The following is a 12,319-nucleotide window of genomic DNA, read 5'->3' on the forward strand; positions in this document are numbered from 1 at the left end:
GAACTTGATAATTTATGTTAATAAATATGTTTTACTTCCTGGTTCCTATATTAAACAAATAGCTTTATATCAAAATATCAGCTAATCAAAACCAAATATGCAAGTTAAGTATAAGTGGGAGATATTCACAGATAAAAAAATGAATCAAAAGTATGAGACAAACACACACACACACACACACACACACACACACACACGCACGCACATAATTACTAAAAGTGATGTGTTGCAGGACAAGAAATTGTGTGTTTGCTTTCCTTAAAGCTCCCAGATTAGGAAGCCTTTTCAGGGGAGTTGTAATAATATGTCACACATTCTAGTACATAGATGAAAGGGAAACTTAAATCTAAATGATGGTGCTTGACTATATTACATCACACAGTCCCAGCTATTCAGGAGACTGAGGCAAGGTGAACACTGGAGCTCAGGCCTGGACAACATAGACTTTATCACCACAAAGAACATAATGAATTTCAGACCTATATGCTTTCTAGATGTCAGTGCAAACGCCTAAATAATACAGTTATATGGAGAACCTTATAGCATGTTGAGATGCTGATGTCAGGGCTGGGCATGGTGGTACATTCCTTTGATTCCAGCATGTGAGAGACAGAAAAAGGCAGAAATCTGTGAGTTTCAGGCCTGTCTTACCTACATAGGCAGTTCCAAGCCAGCCATGGCAGCATACTTACCTCAAAAAACAAAACAAAGAAACAAACAAACAAAAAACCAAAATCTAATTTAACAGTCAAATAAGGTGTATTTTAGGTAAGTAAAGAGGTTCAAAATTATGGAATATAATTTAAGCTACATGTCAGCAGATCAAAACAAATGGTATACCTACAAACACACACACACACACACCTGGGTTCCATAGTTGCTTAAGGGGCATTTTCATAAAATTCAACATTGTTTTGACTTCAAAAATCAATGAATTGAAAATAGAGGTTTCTTTAGCTGGTATTTTACTATTTTTTTCATATCACATTTAGAAATATAATAACTTCTTTCATATCACGTATAGAAATAAAATGACATTTTACTCCCCTGATTATAATTTAATGTTCCTCTTTGAGGCTTTTTGTAGTTAGTCAACACTGAGTTCACAGGAGACCATGAAATATGTCATTATTCAAGGCTCTCTGATCTAGAGGGATATCACTGGGGTTGCTGTAGACAGCAACAAAAAAGAATAAAGCTTATTGTGCTGCTCTTCCGGCATTTCGGATGGAGAGGCAGGAGGGTTACGTGTTTGTGGCGGTCTTGGCTACATAGCAGGATCCTGTCCTGGAGAAATCCGTGAGTGATGCATGCACTGGATACAAATGAGATCAAGTAATGCCTTCAGCAGCAGCTCCTTTAGACAATACAAAGGAGGAAATCACATTCACAAATGATTTTTTTTTTTAAAGACAGCATCTTATGTGTTGTGCAGGCTGATGTTGAACTTGGAGGTACAAGTAACCTTTGCACCTTCTCCTCTTGAGTAGCAGGACTTACAGGCGTATACTACCAGGTTGAACTAAGAAATGCAAATTTGTGAAGAAAAGTTCAAGGATTGGGCTGGGGAGGTGGCTCAGTGGGTAGAATACTTGCTGCACAAACATGAGGATCTGAGTTCCTGTCCCTAGCATCAGGTTAGAACCCAGATACTGGTGTGTGTGTGTGTGTGTGTGTGTGTGTGTATGTGTGTGTATGTGTGTCTGTGTGTGTGTGTGTGTGTAGATAGCCAGATCTTTGGGGCTTATTAGCTGAATTGGTGAGCTCCAGGTTCAGTGAGAAAGATGGTAAGAAAACCAAAAAAACCAAGAAACTGAAAAAGATGGAGAATAATAGACATAGATAACTGTTATGGGACCTTTGGCCTCTACATGTACATATACACATGTATTCACCTTACGTGCACATAGAGAATTCTGAGAGTCCCAAAGAAAATTCCACAAAAGTTGTGCTAGAAATTAGCTAAGGTGATTCATATCAAGAATGCCAGTTATTCCTAAACAAATTTAATATGCACCAAGAGGAGAAGTCCTAATTTTCAGAATTAGAAAGGTAATTCTTAAGTTATATGAAGAAGTAGTAATATTTGAGATATTTCAGAAGGAAAAAAAAAGCAAAGGGGTTGATTAGGGACAACTAACTCTACCAGAAAATAAAATGTAAACAAGTTTTAAACAGGGAGGGACTGGCAGATGAGTAGGCAGTCCAATAGCATATAAATGAATTTCCACAAAAGGCTCAAATTTTCAAGGAAGTGTGTGTGTATATAGGCAGTTGTTATAGTGTGTCTTCCTCAGTTGCTGCTACTGTATTTTTTGAGATAGGATCTCTTTGTGGACCTGGAGCTTATCAATTCAGCTGGACTGACTGGCCAACAAGCACCGACTTTTCTGTCTTCACCTCCCTAGCACTGGGATTATAGGCACATGGCATTGTGTTTGGCTTTTTATGTGATTGTTGGAGATCAAAACTCAGGTCTTCATGATTTTGTGGGAAGTAGTTTATCAACAAAGTCTTTTCACTACCCCATTCAAGGGAGTTTTAAAAATGGTTTGCCATGTAGCCCCTGCTAGCCAGCCTGTAACTCGTCCTGTAGACCAGGTTGGCTTTGCACTCACAGAGCTCCACTTGCCTCTGCTTCCTGATTGCTGGTATTAAAGGTGTGCACCACCATGCCTGCCTTAAGGGAATTTTAAAGGTAGTGTCTCAGTCAGTAATGAGGCATTGGCCAATTCCGCAAATGAGAAATGGGATGACTTCTAGAAACCACATTGGCTCTCACCCTCTTTACCAATTTCAAAGTAGAAATCTCTACAAAGCTTAGCAGCTTTTTGCTTGTTTTATTTCTGTCATCACTTAAAACTTTTATTTGTAAAGACAGGGTCTCACTCACTATGTAGCCATGGCTGGCCAGGACCCTGCTGGCTTTGAACTCCTAGAGATCCTTTACCTCCTGATTGCTGCTGTTAAAGATGTGAACTACCATGCCTGGCCTTAATACATTTTTGCTTACAGTTTTATAAGATTCCATGGAAAAATACTTTTATAGTCTCAGAGATAAAAGATATTTTCCATAAATGAATGCCAGGCTATAATCTATAGTGACAACCACAACCCCGCCCCCTTTTTTTTTTTCCTCATTTGTTCCCTTGGAGCAAAACTGTAGTAAAATACTATTTATTATCCATCAAATTGACTGATAGCAAGAAATTTGATAAAACTGTAAGGGTAGTCTTTGCAGGGTAGACCTGTAATACTACCCATTCAGGAGGTCTATCTAGGCTACAGAATGAGTTCATTGCCCACCTACTAAAAAACCTTTTATCAAAGTAAATGGAAGTATGGGTACATGGCTCAGCAATATTACAGTTATTGTACATGTGTAAAGCTTGGATTCTATCCTGGTACCATAAATCCAACCAACACCACCAGCAGCAGCAGCAGCAGCAGCAGCAGCAGCAGCAGCAACAGCAGCAGCAGGAGCAGCAGGAGCACAAAAAGCAAAACACCTTTTAGTTGTGGTGAAATAGGCACTCCCCTAAGTGACTTGTGACTTAACCAGTAGGAAGGAGCTTTAGAAATGCTTACCCGAACCATTTGTAAAACAACATTACATTTGCTACACTAACTACATTCCTCTGAATATGTCCCACATTACACAGGAATTGGTTAGTACAAGACAATTTAATTCCATATATGTTTCAGTGGCTACTATGTGCTCTATATATGCATTACACAATATTCTTTAATTGGGATCTAATTCTAACCCAATGGAGAGAGTCTAAGCACTTGACAGATGAGAACTGTCAGGTGAGGCAGGATGAAAGTGACTGAGAGGCACAAGTGTGGGAGCTTGCAGTTGGCAAGGGAGTTAGCCTGGCTGCTCTACCCCAGGTCCCTCAGCCTTAACACTTACATCATACCTCCTGTTGGGGTAGTATGTCTCAGGAGCAGGGAGGTAGACCTACTTCTTAGTAGAGGCTGTGTTAAGTAAATTATATGCCCTTCTAGTAAGAAAGTCTACAGTCCCTCAAAAGGGAGGCCGCTATAGATGCTACAGGGTGCATGGTAGGCTCGGCAGCATGTAAAAATAACCAGATAGCAGCCTGGTTGTCTTCAGCAGTGTATTATTACTAGTTTTTTTACTAGTATTACTAGTTTACTTTAGAGTCAATTAAATTATGTATTAAGTGTTTCATTTTAAAAAAATCTTAACTTTGCAAATTACCCTTGCCTTAAGACCCAGAAAAATGTCATTTAGAAGTTATAAAATAACTACATGCGACATTTTTGTGCTGATTTACTTTTCCTTGTTAATGACAGGGACTTCTCCACGGCATTCTTCAACAGCATCCCACTCTCCAGCTCCCTAGCAGGCACCATGCTCTCCTCTCCTAGTGGTCAGCAGCTACTACCACTGGACTCCAGTACCCCCTCCTTCGGCGCCTCAAAGCCTTGCACAGAACCAGTGGCAGCCACCAGTGCCAGGCCTACAGGCGAATCTGTCAGTAAGGACAGGTTAGTAAACACCAAGGACCAGCCATGTCCTTGGGGAAAGTTTAGGTTCCAGGGATAAGAGTTTCGTTCTAGGGGCTGGAGAGGTGGTTCAGCAGTTGAAAGTTCTGGTTGCTCTTCTAGAGGACCTGGGTTCAATTCCCAGCACCCACATCACAGCTCACAACTGTCTGAAATCCAGCTCCAAGTGATTTCACACCCTCACACAGACATCAGGCAAGCAAAACACCAATGCACATAAAATAAAAACAAATCATTGAAAAAAGAAAAGAGTTTCATTCTCTTATTAGTTCATGAACACTTTACTAAAACAGAGAAGAAATGCTTAAAATGAGGGTCCTCCTTAAATGGGAGGATTTGTTTGATTTTTTTAAGTTAGTCTCTGAGGCTGTGTCAACTTGACAGAAGCTGGCTGAGATTAAAGCTACAAAGATTTAGGAACCTGCCAGTGAGATACTTCCTGCAACAGGATCAGCCTACTTTCTAGCAGACCTAGACCTGCGATGGCCTGATATTTCTGGCTTTGGCCTGTACTGTTCTGAGTTTCATGCTCCATTCCTGCCGGATGATCCTGTGAGCATGTAGATTCCCCATCACACTTCAAATCAAATTTACTGAGTCCATGTTTTCACTGTCCATCATTTAGTCAGGGCTCGGGGAGAGTAAGAGTGAACGTGGGCCACATTCCTACTGTTGACTATACACTGTAAGGACCAAGTATATACAAGGCCTTGATTGCCAGGTGCTTGTCCTCCAATAAGGAAGAGGCATCTACAGGGTTGCAGGGTAACTCTTGGGGTCCTTTTGCAGACAAGGCAATTTGTCCATTGGGAGGCTTAGTAAGCAGATTTCATTGATATTATAGAAAGTGCTCCTCTTAGAGCCCATGCAAGACAATCAAGGGAAAGCTGAGAGCCAGGACAATGGCAAAAGCAGAGCTTCAAGTCCCTTAGGTGGGTTTGGAAAAGAGGAGGGAAGGCAGGGTTCCTATTCTAAGCTAGGTACCCTGGGCTTTTCTTAGAGGGGAGACAGAGGCTTTGGGACTTGCATTTTAGGAAGTTGGTTCTAATAGGCAATGGAACCCAAATGTAAATATCATAACTGATAAGTACAAGTTCTTCTCTGTCAGTGAAACAAATCTTGGGTTACTGCAGCCTCCTTCTGGTCTCTGGCATGATGTCACTGCTCATCAGACAGTGAGTGCACATCAGAGAGGAGGTGTTGCAGCATGATATTCAGGAAGCAAGCAAGGGGTTTTGGGGAAGGGCAGGTGCCACCAGAGGTGAGCAGTGTTTTGTGACTTGCAACTAAAGATCACGGAGGAGGAAAACAGTGCCATTGGAGATGATTGCCAGGCATCTGGTATGGGAATGTGATGTAGGCAGATGGAAGTAGAGCAGTCTACATGAGGTAAACCAAGACCTAGTAGTTTTGCTCAGGAATTGGGGTAGGTTTGAGCAGGAGGAAAGCTAGATAAGCTGTTCCAGAAAGTGCAAAGACTTTGCCATTATTCCAGTGAGCAATGGGTGAACCCACTTAGGACCAAGGGGACTAGACTGAAGATGAAGGGCAGGATGAGGTCATGACTTCAAGACCTAGTGAGGGCTTCCACTATAGTTAACCGTGGAAGTGGCAGAGCCCGTGTTAGTGTCACTTGAGTGGACATGCTGTGTTGAGGTTATGGAGACCCAGTATATTGTCTAACCCTCAAAATTGTTCAAAAACATAAAAGGGAAAATGTGAATACATTTGCCCTTGAACTTCTCAGATAGACTTTCAGAATCTTAATGCATGAACATTAAAGAACAAATAAATAAACAAACAAAAAACACCCCAACACAGTAGACTATGTTTTGGAGTTTTCTTGTATCTGTAGAAAGAAGGTTGATATTTACACTTCTTTAGATGAGCTCCAAGTTATGTAAGTCCTAGACCATCAAGTCCTTTGTTGCTTGTGTTTGACGAATCTCCCATCTTTCCCCCAGTATGAATGCTACCTCTACTCCTGCTGCATCGTCACCCTCTGTGTTAACAACCCCATCCAAGATTGAACCCATGAAAGCATTTGATTCCCGGTTCACAGAACGGTCCAAAGCCACACCAGGTGCTCCTTCCTTGACCAGTGTGATTCCAACAGCTGTTGAAAGGTAGGTGGTAGCTACTGTATCTCCTTGGGACTTTACCATGCATCCTGCCTCCTTTAGGAGAGCAAGGCTCCAGGGGCTTCTGTGAGTGAAAGAAGCAGTGCCTGCTGAAAGTGGAGAGGTGGCTGGAAGGTGCTGTGGGGAGGATGCTGTGGTCTGAGGAGACAAAGGGAAGAGGCACAAGAGCTGACATTCTAGCCACCTGCCAAGAATACTCTTCAACTCTGGATCTCAGAGTTTGCTGAGAAATGGAGCAAATGTGTGGTTGGGAAAATAGAAGGCTCTGCTGTTGTTACACTGAGTCTGCTGAGAGGTGACTGAAGACACAGGGGATTTAAGTTAGGTCTTGGTAGGACACATGGCCCTCTAAACTCTGCAGACTTGATGCGACATAACTATTTCTTCTATCTTCTTAACATATAGAGTAGACACTAGGCCAGCCAGGGCCACAGAGGACTACCCCTGTCTCCAAACAAGCAAAAGGCAAGCAAGTAAACAAACAAACCCAGATCTCTAAAATATGTGATATTTTACAGCACCCACCACCTAAAAAACTGTGGGTGAATGAAAAAAAATCCAGAGCAGTGGGCTTAATTATACTGTAAATATTAGGTGACAGGCTAGCAAAGGACCTTGAGTATTGATGGCCACATCAGTTCAAGACAAAAAAATCTTTGTTCTGAGACATGGAGGTGTTGTAACTGAGTCACTTTTAAGGTCAAACCACTTGGAAAAGGTGGGCTTCATTGAGAATTGCGTGCTAGCACCAAACCCAACTGGTATCTCAGAAACATGGCAGAGAAGTTGGGAGCGTCTGAGCTTGTCCCAGGGTTAGGTATCCTTGGAGTCAATGTAACTTTACATGTGCCAGCTACAAGTCACTATACTAGGAAATGAGCTCAAAAGAGGATTTTGTTCGTGTTAATATCTGGAAGCCTTTGTCAAAGATGTAAATCTGGAGACATTCTTCTGCTTAGGATAAAGGATAAAGTATTGCCACCAACAAATCAGTACCTGGGTAGACTTAAAACACTTAAAGTAGTCCAACTTGGCATGGTAGTGCACACCTATAACCACAGCATGCTGGGAACTGAGACAGAAAGACCATGAGGGTGGGAGAGAAAAGGGGGATGTGAGGGAGAGGGAGGGAGAGAGAAAGAGAAAGAGAGTCTGTTGTGTAGAAATGTCAGGGATGTCAAGCATGTAAACATTAGGCCTTGATAAATTGTATCATAGAATTGTTAAAAGGAGATTATAAAGTAGATATACTTAAAGTCTTAAAAGATACAGTTACTCACAACTAAGTCAATATGGATCAAAGAACTACGTATAAGAACTAAAAGTGTAAAACTCTTGAGAAGAAACCATATATATATATATATATATGTATATATCAATCATTGGGTTAGACATCTGTTTCTTAGATTTGCTATTAAAAGTACAGGCATCTAAAAATAGATTACTGAAAAGTCCTTGAAATTTAAAACTTAGGAGAGGACACACACGTTTGCAGGAAATCCCCCAGAAGATATTCTGTAGGACAGTTGTTAAGAAGGAGTTCCCATGCTTATTTGAAGGTACTGAAGTCTGTTTGGAAGAATGGAGAGACTTCTGGACTGAATGAGCTAAATGCTGATTGGAGAGAGTGGTGAAGCACTATAGCTGGAAAGACCTTGTGCTCCTTGAGGTCTGTCATGAGTGGCTTATTGGTTCTATTGGCCAATCACCATTTTCTTCAGTAGTATACTTGCTGACTCAGAAGCTGAGGCTAACTTGAATTGGCAGTTTCATTGAACTTGAGGGTTGGTCTCCTCAGTAGCTTTGTCCCCAAGGTCTCGCACGATCTTCCAGCTGTACACATAAGGGAAGGGTATGATTAAGCTTCCACATTTATGGATGAGCATTCAGCATTCACTTTTACTCAGTATTTTGACCAATTATACTTCCTGCTGCCCAGTACAAGAAGAGTCTTTGATCAAGGCTGGCAGCAGCACTGATCTATGAACATAAGTGTAAGTATTTAGAAGGCAGTTTGGTAGGTACATCAATATCCATTTAGCTTCTAGAGTGGGGTTGATGATCTCACAGGCTTTTGTTGAGGTTTACAGTACCCATCAGGAGAGTTTCTTCTTGGTGAGTGGGCCTCAGTTCTGATAAGAACCATGACAGGGGTTCTCCCACCGCCTCCCCTATGGATAGCAGCAGTTTGTGTGATGGCAGCTAGGCAGTGCAGCTCTGTGACAGATCTGGCATCCTATGCATCTCCCACCCTGCCCTCCCATGATGCCCAAGATGCTCTGCGAGTCTGTTGGCCAAGTCCGCCCCTGCCAAGGTGGATACAAGGCCAAAAAAGGCTGTGGGAAAGGATAAAGCATCAGACAAAAAAGTGCAGATAAAAGGGAAGAGGGGAGCGAAGGGCAAACAGGCTGACGTGGCTGACCAGCAAACCACAGAGCTGCCTGCAGACAATGGAGAGACGGAAAACCAGAGTCCCGCCTCTGAAGAAGAGAAAGAAGCCATGGCTGACTAAGCATCTGTCATGTCTGTCAGTGGTCCCTGGATTTTTTTTTTTTTTTTTTTTTTTTATTTATTATATGTAAGTACACTGTAGCTGTCTTCAGACACTCCAGAAGAGGGAGTCAGATCTCCTTATGGATGGTTGTGAGCCACCATGTGGTTGCTGGGATTTGAACTCCGGACCTTCGGAAGAGCAGTCGGGTGCTCTTACCCACTGAGCCACCTCACCAGCCCCCCAGAGGAATATTTTTATCAACCATTTTGTAATGTGAGTTTTTTAGTAGCTCTAGAAACTTTTTTTACAAGGTGAGGGAATCATACCTTATCCCATTTAAAAAAAAAAAAAAAAAAGATTTATTTATTTATTTATTTATTTATCTATCTATTTATTTATTTATTTATTATATGTGTGTACACTGTAGCTGTCTTCAGACACTCCAGAAGAGTGCATCAGATTTTTGTTACGGGTGGTTGTGAGCCATCATGTGGTTGCTGGGATTTGAACTCAGGACCTTTGGAAGAGCAGTCAGCGCTCTTAACCACTGAGCCATCTCATCAGCCCCCATTTTTTAAGTGTAAATGTTTTTTTTAAGAGGTTAAATCATTTGCTGGTTGTTTATTTTTTGATACAAGCAGAAAATAGCTGGATACTGAATCAGGAGAGGCTGTGACTATCTTTGGGGTCACCATGACATTCCTTAGGGGGGCTAGTTTTATATCCTGCAATACAAAGCAATTTGGAGTCTCAGTTGTGCATTTGTGTCTGGAATATTTTCAGTTCTATCTGGTCCCGTGTTTGTAGTAGAACTATTTCGTAAGAAAGCCAGTCCTCGTCCTGTCAGACCTGTGATGCCTGAGGTCATGGCAGTCCTTCCATTTTCCTAACAGTTCTGGTAATGTGCTGTGAAAGATGGAGATTTTTGAATATGTTTTGTGTGTGGCATGAAATTGTGAATTGGTGGAATTGAGGATTAATGAGCATTTGGTTGTTATGAGAGGTCTTAGGGAAACTTGCCAAGTTTGAGGCTGGAATACCATTGGAATAAGTTCAAAGAAAAACAATACATAGTAGCTCTTCATTCACATGTTTAACACAATTTGACTCTTCAGAGTTTGGGTATGTGAACACAATATATGGATCTTTTTGGGTATGTGTGATAAGAATTGGAATGTGTATATACTCTGCTCCTCGACCAATAAAATCTGTTGTGAAAGAGTGATAAAGAAAAAAAAAAGCCATGACAGGCTTGTCACTGTTGTACCAATGGGCACATCCTGCTTGATCAGTCAGTTTACATGCAGCATGAAGTAAGATTAGTAAGATTGTTGATGACAGTTCTGGCCCATCCTCCTGGCCCTGTGAGGACTAGCCAGCAAGGAAAACAGGGCCATTCCAGTTCTAGCTTGATTTTTCCATGTCTTCAGAGCATGTGGTATCTTTGGCAATAGGGCTTTACCATCTAGCTCTAGTGGGCAGTCAACCTTAGTGCAATTGCTTATCTTGTTTTGGGACTCTCAAGGCTCCCTACGCAATGTCTTGTAAGGAAGTAGCCCTGACATGAAGACTTTCTATTTAATAACTTGTGGCTTCTGGGAACAGTTTCATCCACTCTTGCCTGGCACCGCCATCTACTCTTCTTTTTAACTTTATTAGTTTACCAAGTATAAGGTCTCCTTAAGGCTTTTTCATACACCCTTAATTTTGATTGGTCCTGCACCTCTTTTCTCTCCTGTCTCTGCTTGCATCTTACTTAACCTTTTGACTCCTAGCATCCCTCTTCTACATTCCTGTCATGTGGATTGTACTTCCCTCCTCCTACCTTTAGACCTTTATTCCTCCTCCCATGGTCTTCTGTCTTAGACTCCACACTCATTCTCACATAAATGCAGATATGTAAAAATTAACACCTAGGATCTGCATTTGAGAGAGAAGTGGTTACTGTGAGCCTCCCTTGTGTCATTTAATATATACTATTTTCTAGTTCCATTTTCTTGTAAATTTTGTAATTTCATTTTTCTTTACAGTTGGGTAAAATGGCCATTGTGTATATGAAGCAGGATTCATCTGTCCTTGAATATCTAGGTTGATCTCTTTTTATCACAGAGCATAAGTAAACATGGATGTGCAAGCCTTCCTGTGTTCCTTTCGGTTTTGTGCCCAAGAGTAGTATATCTGAGTTATGTGGTAGTTTACTGATTTTCATAGTGGCTGTACCAGTTTACACTCACACAAACAGAGAAAAAGGTTACTTTTTTTCGTATTCTCACCATTTTATTTTATTATTTGTTTTCCTGATATCTGACTAGGGTGATGTCGAGTCTCAGGGTAGTTTATTGTAGTGATTTATTTATCTAGTGTAGTATGACTTAGTATGGACATGTGTATGCCTCCTTATGTATGTAAAGTTCAGGGATAGGTTCTCTTTGTATCCTGTGAGTGTCAGGGGATTGAATTCAGGATTTCAGGATTGGTGACAAGTACTTTTTACCTGTTGATCCAAATTGTTAGCCTCATGTCTGGTATAATTGTGCAGACCTGTGAAACTTTCTCTGCGCCTGGACTTTCATTATTACTTGGGAGATTTATTTTTATTACTGCTTTCATCTCATTGCTTATCATTGATCTGTTTATTTGGCTCATCTTGGCTTATGTAGCTAGAAATTCATCTATTTCTATGAGATTTTCCAGTTTTCTTTCCTAGTGCCTTTCTGGATTTCATTGGCATCTGTTGCCATGGCTCCCTGCTCTCCCTTTCACTGATTGGGTGTTCTCTTATTGGTTTAGCTGAGAGTTTGTCAATCTTGTTTGCCTTTAGTTTTTTCCTGTATTTTCTTTTCATTACTTACTGCTATGATGATACTAATTATTTTTGTCTGCCGATTTGGGAGTTTGCCCATGTTCATTTTTCCCCAAGTCCTGAGGCACATTGTCAATCATTTGAGGTTTCTTTTATTTTTTATAATGTAGATACTTGTTGCTATAAACGTTCCTCTAAGTAATACTGTTATTTATATAGGTTTTGGTATGCTGTGATTTCATTTTCATTAAAAGCTATGAATTTTTTTATGGACCCACTTGTCACTTAATAATAATTTTGTTAATATCGATGAGTTTGTGTATTTTTGTAGTACCTTGTTTTCTC

General features: G+C 40.9%; 1 protein-coding gene across 3 annotated transcripts in view; it reads left to right on the top strand.

The window, feature by feature from the left end:
- Positions 1–12,319, top strand: part of Hira (histone cell cycle regulator) — a 99,068-nt gene that overhangs the window by 48,677 nt on the left and 38,072 nt on the right. For all 3 annotated transcript variants that reach the window (XM_085832458.1, XM_085832457.1, XM_085832459.1), the window contains 2 exons: positions 4,324–4,518; positions 6,501–6,662. In XM_085832458.1, coding sequence (XP_085688584.1) covers positions 4,324–4,518; positions 6,501–6,662 — 357 coding nt within the window. The remainder of the gene's footprint in view (positions 1–4,323; positions 4,519–6,500; positions 6,663–12,319) is intronic.

The sequence above is a fragment of the Mus caroli genome, unplaced genomic scaffold, assembly GCF_978045245.1.
Source record: "Mus caroli unplaced genomic scaffold, Mus_caroli_1 scaffold_17, whole genome shotgun sequence".
Lineage (NCBI taxonomy): Eukaryota > Metazoa > Chordata > Mammalia > Rodentia > Muridae > Mus > Mus caroli.